We start from the raw sequence: 14,874 nt of genomic DNA, 5'->3' as shown, positions 1-14,874 counted from the left end.
TTGAGAAGCAAGCAGCAGATACTACAATGTCAGTCGACAACCGATAAGTTATCGTTGATTCAATTTTATCTTGTCTCGTTTTTTCCTTTATTCTTCTCACTTCTCCCCTTGTTCTGTATAGTCTAAAAGAGGGGTCTATGGGTTTTTTGATCTTTGTTTCAATGTGACAATTCGGTCATACAATCGTTTCAGTCGGAATATAATGATTTTTTCGTCCTTTGATTTTTTGGATTTGAATCTCGGTACAGTCTAGGTTCTGTCTGGAAAAACAAACACGTGAACCTGCTTTGAAATCTAAGCGCCATACTGATTTCTTCTTTGACCACCTCCACCACCAGCAGCATATCTTGGACTGTTCCCACCATTACCACTGGATCCATTCGATCCGGATTGCTGTTGTTGATTTGAAAAAGGACTTTGATTTGGGATTAGATTTCCACCACCGCCATACGGTCCAGAATAACTTGCTCTAGCTTGATGTCCACCAACATAATTACCACTTCCTGATCCCGATCCGGTGTTTGAAGAGGATCCATAAGAAGGTTGTAAAGGTGTATACATCAAACCCATTCCTATACCACCACCGTGAGATGCATCTCCTCTAGATGAAGTATCTCCAAAAGCATCAAAAGTATTGTTATTCGATGTCGTAGCTGCAGGTGGCGGATAAGTAGGTAATCCAGTGTTTGTGCTGTTACTATTAGATCCACTATATGAAGCTCTATTGTTTCCATAGGAGTGTGAATTAGGTGAAGGCTCATACTCCCTTCTAGTTGTTGAATGATGATGATAATCTGAATTTGAAGGTGGTGATATACCTATATGTGGTTGCATTTGATAATTGTGTTGTTGACCAGATAAACTTAATTGATTTCTAGTATGTCCATGTCCGCCTCCACCATGTGATTGATGAGAATGTGAGTATGATCCACCAGGTAATAACCAGTTTCCACCTCCACTAGTACCAACACCACCACCACCTGCAGACATAGCAGCTAATTCAGCTTGTTCTTGCAGGTATTCCAATTGTGGATAAGATGAAACGTGTAAGGAAGATTGTTTTTGATGTCCACCGCCCAATTGCTGTCTTTTTTCCCATTCACTGATGAAATCATCACGATTCATTACAGGTGTTAAGGAGTTTCTGACTCCTGATGGATCTTGTGCAGCATATTGTACCAATCTTGCCAATGCCGGTGGTATAGTATCCATTTGATTGATAGTGTTCGCTCTGTTTCGAGTTGCGGGATAGTACGAGTTGGGTGGTGGATTGGTGGTAGATGCAACCATTGGCGCATTGTTGGGTTGACGTAATGCATTATGAGATGATGAAGCATTCAAAGAAGGAACACGTTGTTGTTGATATGATGCTTGAGGCGGCGGCATTTGCCATTGGCCAGAAGGTTGCCTCTGACTATGCTGTTGCGGCTGAGCAGGGATTTGTTGACTTGGAACTCGATGACTGTGACCATAGTTCTGTTGCGTCTGTTGCACTTCATAGCCAGGCGAGAATGGACCAGGTTTTGGCGCGTTAGCAGCACTATGAACTTGTGCAGTATATGATTGATGCTGGGCAAGTTGCTGATTATATGAGGACGCATCGGAATAAATCCGTTGAGTACGGTTGGAAGTAGGACTCTGCACAAGACCGCCATATTTCTTGCTGGATGAAGGTGATGCTGCAGGTGCCTCTGCTGGAGGAGCTTGAGAGGATCTTCTAGAAGGCGCAGTAGGCTAGTATGAACGGTGTAAGCGCAAATTCCTCAAAACAAAATGAGATCTAGCTTACCTGGAACGGTCCTGTAAACCTTTCTCCTGTGATAAATGGATGCTTTGCAGCTTGTTGGGGAGACCATCTCTTTATGGGATCCATATTAAGGAGACCTTCCGCAAAATCAACAAATGCTCTTCTCATCGCCATTTCTATATTACGGAAGATTAGCTGGCTATGTACGTCTTGCCATTGTGATAAATCTGTAACGCGTTGAAAACTCACCTTTGTCGATGTCAGACTGCTTAGCGCCTCTCTTGTTAAACGAGTACTCCATAATTATGTCTCTCAATTTGGTCTGCTTGAAATATTGTTTGGATGGTTGTTCATCTGTCCGATGTTCCGAAGCATATTGATGCATGGATTTCAGCTTGAATGTCTTTCGACCGTAGGCGTCAGTGGACGTGTTGAAAAATTCGTGTGTTTGCTTTCCGACCTCCAACAGGTGATTGGGTGGTGTGCTGAACACATAAATGCGTCGCATCAGCGATGAACCAGAATATGTGGAGATAGACAATTACTTACCCTAGCATATCAACAATCCTCGATAACTGATTATATTCACTAGTACCCGGGAATAAGGGTAATCCTAAGAACAGTTCCACTACTATACAACCTAATGACCACATGTCGATTGCAGTCGAATAAGGCAAACCTAATAATACTTCGGGAGACCTGTAAAATCTGGATTGGATATATGTATATACAGTTTGCATCTCGTGGCATGCTGAACCGAAATCAATGATCTTGATTTGAGGTGATTGTAAGCTGTAAAACATTTTAGGGTCAGCTGTCATTCCGCTAAGCAAATACGCTATGACGAAAGCTTACGATTTTAGCAGGATATTTTCAGGTTTCAGATCACAATGAATCAATCTAGCATCTTTGAGAACTGTCAAGCAATTGAGCATTTGACCAGTGAATACCTTTACTAGTTGTGTGCTTAACCCTTTGAACTGATTTTGTTTGATCAACTCATACAGGTTAGAAGATAGACACTCGAATACTAAACACAAGTGACTTTTATGGGTAAAGGAATCGTGCATCCGTAGAATGTGATGTCGATCATTGGGGTCATGCTGATTATTGAGCTGTATATTGATCGGTCAATTAGTAAGAGCGATAGACTAAGTATCCTATTAACTTACCAATTCTAGTATAGCAACTTCCATTTTACTTTGTTGTAAGTAGGCAGGCTTATTCTTTACCACTTTCACAGCTACGATTTCATGAGTACGCATGTTCTGACATTTGACTACTTGTCCGAAAGTACCTTGACCCAAAACATCCAGAATGAGATATCTATAAAAATCAAGATTAGCTAATTGTACCAACTCCTCGGCATTACGCAGCTAAACCTGAGAATCGCTACTTACCTATCACCACCATGTTCACCGCCTAAAACATCGTTAACATATAAGATATAGTCCCAGTCTTCGTTATCCGCACCATCGTTATGGGAAGGTTTACTGGGTTTTGTCAAGACTCTTCTAGGATTGTCAGATGTCTCATAACGGAAAGAAGGGTTACATAAGTTATATGTTTGAGGAAGTGCCGTGGTAAGGCATTTGAGGGGCTACGAATTGACAATCGTATCAGCATTCGTTCCAGACTAGCTAAGGAAACCTCAAATTACTCACACTAAGGTACTTTCCTGGTGCATCAGGATCCGCTCTTCGACCGTTAGGTTGACTATTGACTACAGGTTTTAAATCTGACCAATCGTTTATCTCCCTGAAACCTGAATTAAAAGGAGTATCTACCTTCATACTGTCTCTAGAAGGCATCATACCTCTTGAGGGTGCGGGTTCATATTTGCCTGCTGGAGTCACAGGTTGACTTGCAGGATAGAGTTGATTTGCTGTTGAACTTCTGCTGGCTGATTGTGGAGGAGGTCTACCACCTACAGGTGAATTTGCGGGTCTATTAGATGAGGACGAAGCAACCGTTACTGTCCCTGTAGGATTGTCCCATTGTCTAGGTGAAGCAGGTAAATTTTGCAATTGTGGAGGTGGTACATTAGGTGAAGAAGAAGAGAATCCACCTGTAGTAGAGTTTAATTTAGGTGAAATTTGCTCATATGGATTTAATAATGGTGAAGAAGGACTTTCACCTAATGGAACAGGTTTAGCAAAAGGTGACAATTGATCTGAATTTCTAGATTGATATGATCCGGTAGATGACATTCTATGATTGATTGACGGTCTTCTGTAATCTGTCCAATGACTTTGATCATTATTGGTATTTGATGTTGTCCCTGATAGTGTAGTTGAGGGTCCAGGATCGGATCCTCGTGGTATATAAGGATTATTCGTAATAGAATTAGATTGTGCGTGTCCTGATTGGTATGGTATATTTGATTCACTGATGGCTTGCGAAGATGATGATGCTTGTTGTTGACGAAGTGCATGAGCAGGTACAGGAGGTAGATTCATTGAAGTGCTGTTTCCCCCAGAATAAGGTTTACTAGGTGACATAACTATATCTCTTGATTGATTTTGCGGTTGTCCGGAAAAACCATGATGACTTTGTCTTTGAGCTGTTGAAACATTATTTCCGGAGTAACCAGTCCAACCACCTCCTGAAGATGAAGAAGAAGGCATTGGAGGTATAGAGTTATCGCTTACATCCATATTTCCAAAACCACTTTCTACATCATCTGATCTATATGCAAAAGGATCTTTTTTCCTCGCACCACCTAATGAAGCACTTCTACCTAAATAACTGTGATGAGAATTTGTATTTGATGAAGCTGAAGGAGGAGGCATTAATTCGTCTGCACCTTGTTGATAAGGAAATGAAGTAGAGTATGAGGTTGATGATGCGTGTGGTCTATGTGAATTTGGTAATGCTCCTCCACCTGTTGTTCCAGTTCTAGGCGAGGCTGAGAAAGGTGAGGACAAAAGACCTGCTGAATTTGGGTTTGGATAATTGCTATTAGCTCGATGTGCTGAAGCTGGTGGTGGAGGCGGAATTTGTGGAGGGCCACCGTCTAAAGTAGTTCTAATTGGTGGTAAAGTAGAACCACCAGTAGTAGGTGGGTGATGATTGAAGAGTGGAAGTGAGAATGGGTCGTCATCCATTTTTGAGTAATCGTGGTACGAGGAAGGTCGAGACATCGGAAAAGAATAAGGATGGGATGTGGCGAGGGCCAATCTCGGCGATGGAAGAAGGAAAAGGAATATAGAACACCTCCTTCCCAAGAGCTCAGACCTGACTAACCTAAGATCAGAATGCTAAGCAATGATATATAGCCAAAGAAGTGGGAGGCAAGCTTAGGTTGAGAGATGATATGATTCAGCGAAGTGATGAGCTGACGTTATATCTTTCTCCTTCCTTAGTGTAGTTAGCTGTGTTGGTGAAGTCTGTTGACCTAAAGCGATGGAGTCGGAGTTGCAAATACTCGCGGTCAGTCCGGTGATCAAGCTTACTTGCGATTAGACATGAATAAAAAGGGAAGCAGGGAGGTTGAGACTTACTTGTTGAGTAGAACGAGTTATGATCTCACACAGCAATACAAAGAAGGTTGGGTATCTTTCCTTCTTCCTTCTTGGCGATATCAGGAATGATGGGATTCTCGTAACTAACGAGGATAACCTTGCGGAAAAGGTATGACGCTTCGGTTCCCGGTCTGTCCTGATTTCTTGCAATATGAGTTTTCACCTCTATTTTCTAGACGTTGTATGTATACCTCTTCGCCATACAGGTGACAACAAGGTTACTACTGATGTATTCTGAATAAGAAACAAAAGTGATAAAGTACTTGGTGTGAATGTATAGGCAAGTGAAGTAGTAGATAGATATAATAGTAACTGTTATAAATACGCGTGTATGGTGAAGGGTGAATAGGGGACTGATTCACTTGACTCTGACGTTTTGATAGAACCGGAGGGTCAGGGTCATAACACGTGGAAAATCAACATCTAGTAAATCTTTAATCTCGAATTTTGAAAAAGTTCAGTCCACCTTGTTATCGATTCTGTATGATCAAAGTTTGATTTCTGATCAAACTCCAATAAATATACAATCTACAAAGCCTATAGCTTCAACAGAGACAAGTTCAGTCTCACTTACAACAATTCAAACCATATACACATTCTTCAAGTGAATAATATACAAAAAATGGCCAAAAAGAAGTCCACAGATGGAGCAATTGCTATTCAACCTTCTGCAGGTAAAAAACTTACCTTTGATGATGATGGTGAAGATATCCCTGTAACAAACGGCAACGAAGATCAGGTGCAACATCAAGGGTCGGACGAAGAAGAAGGTGATTGGACTGATGATGATGAAGATGACGATGATGATGATGCTCCTGAAGCTGTGGGTATGAATAAAGCTCAAGAGGAAGAAAAGAGAATAGCTCAACAGGAAGCTGAGTAAGTTGAATCCTTTGGCTTACATCTCTATCAATACATTCCTATACTACTTTTATCCAGATCTACATCATCGCTAATATTATATCGACAGAATTCAAGCAAGTCGAAAAGCAGCTGCCAAAGCTCGTTCTCAAGCTATTGCAACAGCCAAAGCTGAATCTTCAGCTAAAGCAGCAAATTCAAAAGGAAAAGGTAAAAATTTACCTAATCCTCCTAAGTCCAAGCAAAATAAGAAAGCTCCTGCTAAAACAAAATCTGAAGATGAGGATGAAGATGAAGATGAAGATGAGGAAACTCGAAGATTGAGAAAACGAATGGAGGCAGCTATGGCACAAGCATCAGATGAAGAAGATGAGTTATCTGATTCTCAAGATGAAGATGAAGACGAAGACGAAGATGAAGACGATCAACAGTCATTTCATACTGATTCAGAAGATCAGAGTCAGGATGATGAAGATGATGAAGACGAAGAAGGAAATGATTCAGATGATTCAGAAGATATATCAAATATAAAAATTGATGAATCATTAAAAGGGAAATTTCAATTAATGCAATCTATGATGGAAGCTGCTGAATCTAGAGCTAGTGGTGTATCGAAATCAAAATCAAAATCTATAACGTCCAAAGCTGGACCATCAACATCAACAATTAAAAAAAGTGAGAAGAAAAGGAAATCTACTCAAGACGGTTCAGAATCTGATATAGAGTCTAATGAGGACGATAATGAGAATGATGATGAGACAAGATGGGATTTAATGCAAGGTAATTTAGGTGTAAAACCATTATCAAAAGCGACATTAGCAAAAGCAGCAGAATTACAAAGGTTGAAAAAAGAAAATTTATTATTAAATGAAAATGAAAAGAATAAATCTTTAAAACAAGATAATAAAAGAAAGAAAAAGAGAAGAAAGGTAATTAAACAAAAAACTGAAAAGAAAATTTCGTAAGTTACCAAAGTATAATTTTTAATATCTTAAATCAACATAAATGTATAGTATCATAATCTGAATAATGATAATACCTAGTTGTTAACAATCATCTATGAATTGAATGCTAATCTTTCCTTTTTGAATTATCACTTTAATTAGAGATAAAACTACGCTTCATCTATTACTACCAACTTTTAATCCATCGATATCATCTTTACCACCTATCATAGATCCACGTCAAAAAGTATCTACTACTAAAACTATAGGAAGTAGAGATAGATTTACGAAAAGAGCAATGAAAAATTCAGGTATTATACCTGGTAAAGGTATTGTAGATGGTAGAAGGAAATTAATCAATTAGCGGTATATATATATATATATGTATATATAATAATGATAAACCAGACTTGCGAAATTCTAGATATAGGGCCTCAGTATAGTAGATCAATGTACATAACTAGGTTGTTACAACTTACAGCTCATCGTTACTGATGTTTGTATATGTATACTGTACTACTTCGCATATAAAGACTAGTTTTCATGAAATACATTCGCGAGGCACACTATTTATATTCACAAGAAATGCTGTAGCTTGGCTTTTTCGATGAATACAAATCCGATAGACAATGAATGTGAGACTCAGTGTTATAGTTGATTCTGTTTTGCTTTTAAGTTTGAATTAGTATTAGACTACATGTCAGAGAGGTTAACAATCCCGATATGCAAAATTTTGTATTGAAAATGCATGACAAATCGAAAAGTCAGGTATAATCTTATTTTTACATCTTCTCTCGCAGGTCGCACCCTCTTCATGACCGAGAGAGAGGTAGAAGACCATTACAATCATCGTATATAATCTGTATAAGGACACGCGTCCACGCAGTCTTAAGTCCTATAACACAATCGGGTCCACTTTCCTATATTACCACCTAAACCTTCACAATCAACTCACTACCAACTAGCTTAGTAAGTTCTCTTGAATGGTGGAACTGGTTTACATTCAGCTTCATCAAGTGTTGTAGCGATGACACCTCTGTAAGAAAGATCAACTTTGGGTGATTCTGGATCATGTTGGAATGACAAAGTGTGTTTCATCCATTTTTCGCTATTGTAAAAGAAAAGTGATTAGCCCCCAAATATTCAAACTATAAAACCGTATAAAAAGTTGATAACTTACTCATCTCTATCAGGGAAATCTTCTCTTGCATGGGCACCTCGTGATTCTTTTCTAGCAGCAGCTGAAACTACAGTTTGAATAGCGTTTTGTTGAATGTTTCTCAATTCAAGAGTTTCAATCAAATCACTGTTCCAAATCATACTTCTATCTTTGATACCGACTTGGTCATATTGTTTATAAACTTCAGTCATTTTCTCTACACCTTGATCTAAAGATTCTTGTGTTCTGAAAACAGCAGCATCAGTTTGCATTGTTTTTTGCATGTTTAATCTAACTTGCGCTGTAGACATTGGTCCAGATGAATTTCTGATTTTATCCAAGTTTGCAATTGATTCTTTACCTAAATCATCTTTGAATGGTTTGTGTGGTGTATTTGGTTTCAAGGTTTCTTTAATGTGGTTTGCACATGCTCTACCGAAAACGACAATATCTAATAAAGAATTTGCACCTAATCTGTTTGCACCATGTACTGATACACATGCAGCTTCACCTGCAGCGTATAAACCAGGTACGACTTGATCTTTACCTTCTTTATCAACTGTAATTACTTCACCAGTGTATTTAGTTGGGATACCACCCATATTGTAATGTACAGTTGGTAATACTGGAATTGGTTCTTTTGTTACATCTACACCGGCGAAAATGGCAGCAGTTTCAGAAATACCAGGTAATCTTTCATGTAAGATTTCAGCTGGTAAATGTGATAACTGTAAGAAAATGTGATCTTTTTCAGGTCCGACACCTCTGCCTTCTCTGATCTCCAAAGTCATTGATCGGGATACAACATCTCTTGAGGCTAAATCTTTAGCTGTTGGGGCGTATCTTTCCATGAATCTTTCACCTTCAGAGTTGAGTAAGTAACCACCTTCACCTCGAGAACCTTCGGTAATCAAACAACCTGCACCATAAATACCAGTAGGGTGGAATTGAACGAATTCTAAATCTTGAAGAGGTAAACCAGCTCTGACAACCATGGCGTTACCATCACCTGAACATGTATGTGCTGATGTACAAGAGAAGTATGCTCGACCGTAACCACCAGTAGCTAAAACGGTTTTGTGTGATCTGAATCTATGAAGTGTACCATCTTCCATGTTTATTGCTAAAACACCAACACATTCACCATCTTGCATCAATAGATCTAAAGCAAAGTATTCAATGAAGAAATTTGTGTTATGTCTTAATGATTGACCGTATAAAGTGTGTAAAATGGCGTGTCCAGTTCGATCGGCGGCTGCTGCACATCGGTATGCTTGTCCACCTTTACCGAATTTCAAAGATTGACCACCGAATGCTCGCTGGTAGATTTTTCCTTCTTTTGTTCGAGAAAATGGGACACCGTAGTGTTCGAGCTGCAAAAAATCATTCATTTAGCCACTGGACTCCTAAATATTTTGGTTATACTATGATAACAACATACCTCGATAACGGTGTTAGGAGCTTCTCGTGTCATGTAGTGAATAGCATCTTGATCACCTAACCAATCTGAACCTTTAACTGTATCGTACATGTGCCATCTCCAATCATCTTCAGTCATGTTACCTAAAGCGGCGTTGACACCACCTTGGGCAGCTACTGTGTGAGATCGGGTTGGGAAAAGTTTTGTTATACAAGCTGTTTTAAGACCACCTTCGGCTGTTGATCGGGAAAAATTGAAGAGAAGTTATTAGCATCATCTTGATATACCAGAGACAAGCGAGATGATGAATACTCACCTAAACCGAAAGCTGCTCGTAAACCTGCACCACCGGCACCACTGAATATAGAAGGGTAATATCAGTAACTTGTCATGACCACGGTATTTAAAGGTAGACGTACACAACGACAGCATCAAATTCATGATCAATTACTGGATAACCTTTATGTTGACCGAAATTCTAAGGATCGATCACCATCAGGAAGTCAGCTTCTATATAATGGTAAAAACAAGATCTACGCGAAATTTCATTTTTTGCCGTTCTTAAGAAAGATCTCGATCTCCAAGTTTCCTTGTACTGCTAGATATGACAGAATGGAATCGATCCGATGGTTTGCACTTACAGGTGCTTCAGTTGCTCTATGTGTCTGAGAAGCGACAACATAATTTCTTTTAGCTAAAGATCTACCAAGTGCAGCTGATCTTGGTAATCTTGTTCTTGTGAGTGAAAGCATGTTGAGTTGATATTACAGTGATTTGATTGGTAAGAGTAAAGAGGGATATAGGAGGAGGTCGTGATGAGTGATGTATACCAACGATCTTCTTTGACGAAGATTGGTATATTTACAGGTGGCGTATACCTTGATAAAAAAAGAGACGAATACACGATCAAGAAGATCAAGATCACCAGAGTTGTATATATTTTAACTTGACTTATAAAACCTCACAATAGGATAGGTCGTTGATTTGGATTCAGGAACCTTAACAACTCCCCTCATAATAATATTAATGCTCATCTGTTATCCATCAAAGAGAACAAGTTTCCGAATTGACCCGATATGGGATATACCCCAGGTGGCAAACGCCGACTGGCCCGAATAGCCAATCATCATTCATCACATTGTCATTACACGCGTGATGATGAACTAACCCGGTAAATCCGCATACATGCATACATCACCATCATCATCACACAGCTGAGAGGGCATAGGTGTTTAAACAACAATTTCAGATACATGTGTATGTTAATGCTATATAACCTTGACTCCCATATATTACTGATTGGTAGGTTCCAGTCGTAATGTTAGCACCTCTGCGCCAATCAGATTTCAAACCTTTCAATATATTGTCTAATCTAGAAGATCCATCCCTTGTTAGCCTCAGCTTCTGCCCAAGGGAATTTCTCACGTCTGATCATGTAACAACAAAAGTCAGCTCATTGTATAGCCTGCTTCTATCGATGCAGATCACATCAAACTCACAAAGTCTTTGAAAACAACTTTTCTAACGGGACATCATATTTCTTTGCCCAAGCTACTGTGATACGTGGATCCTATAGTGTCAGGGGAATCGTCAGTATGATGATCAAGCATAAGGAGGCAAAGTATAACGAAGACGTCGTTGAGACTCACAATATAATTGATTTTAGATGTACCTAAAGCAACATCTTTCAATTTCTCTCTATCACCTAATTGGACTTTGGCAGTAGCAATTCTTTCATCCATTTTACCAATTTGTTCGATCAATTTCTCTTCAGTAGCTATTTTCGATCCATTCGTTAGCTTGATTGGTTGGCATACGATAAAAATTTTCAGTGAATCAAAGAGATAGATACCGAAACTTACCTCCACGTCTAGGTTCAACTTTTTTAGATTTTCTTTCCTTTTTCAATTCTTTAAATTCATCTTTAATTTCTTTTAATCTTTCATCTAATTCCTTTTTATCCTTTTTCTTTGAACCTTCTTCTTCTAATTTTATATTATCTTTTTCATGTTTCTTTTGAGCATTATCTAATGCTTTTTCAAGTAATTCAGTTTCATGTCTTTCAATAAAATCTTCATCCATATCAGATTCATCTTCAGCTAATTCAGGTTGTTTCTTTTTCATTTTTGGATCTAATGAAAATAATTGTAATCTCAATTTCATTCTTTGATATTTCAATGCACGTATCTGAAAACAAAAGCAAAACATGTCAATATCTCATGATCATGTTATGCTATAGTGAACAACAACAAAAGATGCTAATGTGATTCCACAAAACATACCTTATCTTCATGTTTAGCTTTTGAACCTTCATAATTCTTACTAACTGACTTTTGATGGTTACATAAAATAGCTACTTCTCGATTTGCTGTATTATAAGCTGCAATCTTCTCAGCAACTGTACCGTTCTTAGGTGTATTCTTCAATTGTTTCTGGAAAGTCCATGATGCATTATATGTACGGAACACTTTTGCTGTCAATCCCGGCATCATACTATTCAGATGTTTGTTGAGCAGTGTTGTCTTTTAACAGTAATTAGCTGTAATTTCGTGTACATTGAAATCGGCTCAATCACTCACACTCAATCTGTCAAACAAATCGTCACCTTTTTGCTTAGGTTCAGCTTTGAACAGTTTGATATTCTTGAAAACCTGAGCATCAACTTTAACTTCTTGGAAGAATCTCATTGAATCTTTACCTAAGAAATCAAAAACGACTGTATTTGGTGGACTTAAAGTAACATGTTCATATCTTAACGAACAACAACCAACAGTATCTGCTTCATCTTCACCTTTTTCGTTACCTGCTCTCAAAGCCAATCTATCGATGAAATATAATGCTGTAGCTCGTTGTCGATCTGCCATTACTTTGGATTTCAAATCTTCTGTATAATCTTTTCGGATCTTGTCAACATGTTTCTACGGGACGAAGTCAGCATTTACAGCATATTGGAATTATCATACAAAGATCTAACGTACAATCAATTCTCGAGCTTTCTCAAATTTAGCTCTATCACTCTGTCCTTTCCACGATGAACCAGCCGATAAGAAAACATATTTGGCATTTCCATTGACATTTTCTTTCCAATGTGCTAACCATGTGACAGTATTATCATGTTGTACACCTTTCCATTTACCGGGAATGTTAGGAATAGGTTCAGTAGCGTCTTTTCCTATGTTGATGATGATATCTTCTGGTCGTAATCGATGTTTGAGTGTACCTTTTTTAGGATGTTCACCTCGACCTCTGAATAATCCAGGAGGTTCCGCTCTGAAGTTACCGACTTTCTCTTTTCGGCCATCAACAACACAGAATAGGTATGGAGCTTCTAATTTATCTTTGGCTTCTTTGATACTACATAATTGAACTTAGATCAGTACTGATAGGAGTGAAGTAAAGGTCAAATAATCTGCTTACGCTTTCTTTTCATCCTTGGTCATAGCTTTCTTCTTCTCCTTTTCTCTTTCGAAATGCTCAAACATAGGTTTGAAATCACATTTATCTAATGATTTGACTTTAACATTCTCCTTTGGTGGGTATTTATCCAACACAGCTTTAAAATCTTTGAAGAAGTTTTCTCTGAATTTAGCATCTTGAGCATGGTCCGTTTCTATCATTGCTCCGAAAAATCCAGCTACCTCTTCAGATTCTGGTGGTAATGTTAACGCAACGCCTGAAAATCAAATTACATCAGCTTGTCATCCTGCCTTCGTCGGTGTCGAATGGACTAGCGAATAGAAGCTGACTTACCATCATATTTCATTTTCACGTTCTTAGGTAAAGGAATATAAGGTGGAGGGAAAAGTACAGCATTATGTTCAAAAGTTGTCCATTTCACTTCGCCATCACCTTCAGCTTCTTGTTCCCACCATTTGTATTTCTCTTCGTCATCTTCCTCTCTAATGATCAAATCATTTTGGTTAATAAAGCGAGATTCGTAATGTCAATCATTAATGGGAACTCACTCTTTAACTTTCTTTTCCTTCTTGACTACCGGTTTCTTGTCTTTCGCCGTTGTCGTCTTAGCTTTACCTTTAGCTAACGGTACATCATCATCATCATCACTATCTTCACTTTTAGGTTCAGCTTTTACTTTCTTTTTAGCTGCAGTTGATGTTGAAGCGCTTTTAGTGGATGAAGTACTCTGTCTAGGTTTTGCGGCAGCTTTCTTTTTAGCTAAGGGTTTATCATCTTCCGAGGAAGATGCAGAAGATTGCTCTGAAAGTGATTCTTCGTCATCTGAAGGTTCTTTCTTCGCTGGTTTAGCCTTTGTTCTAGATGCTGGTTTACCATTACCGTTACCATTTGTTTTGGCAGAAGCTCGCTTAGCTAAAGGTTTTTCATCTTCTGATAAGTCTGACTCTGATTGAGCAGGAGAAGTAGGAGGTTTTCTACTAGTTGATGATCGTGGTTTAGATGTACCATTGGTCTTTGGCTATAAGAAAACAAGTTCAATTAGGTCAGATATTGTAATAGTCATATGAGCGAATGACGATATAACAATGAAGGAGTTTTGCGGACTCACTGTTGGTTGGGTTTCCTTTTTTACTGAAGGTCCAGCTTCACTTTCATCGCTATCACTATCACTATCGACAACTCTTCTTTTCTTATTTGCAGTGCCTTTCGATACTCTGGGTTTCTTACTCTATAATTACCATCATCACGATGTCATCGCATCAGCTTAGTACTTTCTGTTTATATTTCATAGTCAACTTACCAAAGGTTTATCATCTTCACTAGAACTATCACCACCTATTCTTTTTTTATTTTTGTTACCTCCATTAGCAGCTTGTTTTTTCATTAAAGGTTTATCATCTTCACTCATTGAATCATCTTGATCTTCAACTTGTGGTGCATGTGTAGCTTGTATAGTTGGATTTGATGTTGTATCAGGTGCGACTACTGCCATAGGTTCAGGTGCATTTGCTATTGATTCAGACATTTTTGTTATTGTCGTATGAGTTGAAAAGTTGACGCGTTGAAATATGTAATTTCTATCGTTATGATCGTTATAACGTTGATTCCTGATATTATTATAACAACTAACCAAACTATTAAATCTTAATTGATTATTTAAATATGAGCGGGGTAAGGTGATTGTTGATCTATTGAGAAATATAGGTTTAATATGATTATTATAATGATTTATAGAACAGATATTTGATTTTGTATGTTTAAGAAAGGAATTCTTCATTCAACATAAAAGCTGAGGTGAAAAG

At 38.3% G+C, this 14,874-nt stretch overlaps 4 protein-coding genes across 4 annotated transcripts; 1 reads left to right on the top strand and 3 right to left on the bottom strand.

Moving 5' to 3' along the window:
* Positions 1–294: 294 nt before the first annotated feature.
* On the bottom strand, positions 295–4,854 carry L201_006563 (uncharacterized protein; the record flags this gene model as incomplete). Its single annotated transcript, XM_066222282.1, has 8 exons — positions 295–1,734; positions 1,790–1,923; positions 1,997–2,232; positions 2,297–2,539; positions 2,603–2,862; positions 2,920–3,073; positions 3,148–3,347; positions 3,412–4,854. 8 exons carry the CDS (start codon positions 4,852–4,854, stop codon positions 295–297), a joined length of 4,110 nt encoding a protein of 1,369 aa, XP_066078379.1.
* A 1,039-nt stretch (positions 4,855–5,893) lies between these two features.
* L201_006562 (uncharacterized protein) lies at positions 5,894–7,440 on the top strand (the record flags this gene model as incomplete). The annotated part of the gene is made up of 3 exons (XM_066222281.1): positions 5,894–6,150; positions 6,242–7,093; positions 7,239–7,440. The coding sequence occupies 3 exons, from the start codon at positions 5,894–5,896 to the stop codon at positions 7,438–7,440; spliced, it is 1,311 nt and encodes a 436-aa protein (XP_066078378.1).
* A 602-nt stretch (positions 7,441–8,042) lies between these two features.
* L201_006561 (succinate dehydrogenase [ubiquinone] flavoprotein subunit 2, mitochondrial) lies at positions 8,043–10,407 on the bottom strand (the record flags this gene model as incomplete). The annotated part of the gene is made up of 6 exons (XM_066222280.1): positions 8,043–8,184; positions 8,257–9,608; positions 9,677–9,891; positions 9,972–10,012; positions 10,075–10,133; positions 10,297–10,407. 6 exons carry the CDS (start codon positions 10,405–10,407, stop codon positions 8,043–8,045), a joined length of 1,920 nt encoding a protein of 639 aa, XP_066078377.1.
* A 620-nt stretch (positions 10,408–11,027) lies between these two features.
* On the bottom strand, positions 11,028–14,597 carry L201_006560 (uncharacterized protein; the record flags this gene model as incomplete). Its single annotated transcript, XM_066222279.1, has 12 exons — positions 11,028–11,082; positions 11,155–11,225; positions 11,305–11,432; positions 11,518–11,842; positions 11,938–12,177; positions 12,235–12,573; positions 12,634–13,009; positions 13,073–13,328; positions 13,406–13,554; positions 13,621–14,090; positions 14,181–14,300; positions 14,373–14,597. 12 exons carry the CDS (start codon positions 14,595–14,597, stop codon positions 11,028–11,030), a joined length of 2,754 nt encoding a protein of 917 aa, XP_066078376.1.
* Between the last annotated feature and the right edge of the window lie 277 nt (positions 14,598–14,874).

This window comes from Kwoniella dendrophila, chromosome 9, assembly GCF_036810415.1.
Source record: "Kwoniella dendrophila CBS 6074 chromosome 9, complete sequence".
Taxonomy (NCBI): domain Eukaryota; kingdom Fungi; phylum Basidiomycota; class Tremellomycetes; order Tremellales; family Cryptococcaceae; genus Kwoniella; species Kwoniella dendrophila.
The sequence above is the reverse complement of the archived record's forward strand: the minus strand, read 5'-3'. Positions and strand labels throughout refer to the sequence as shown.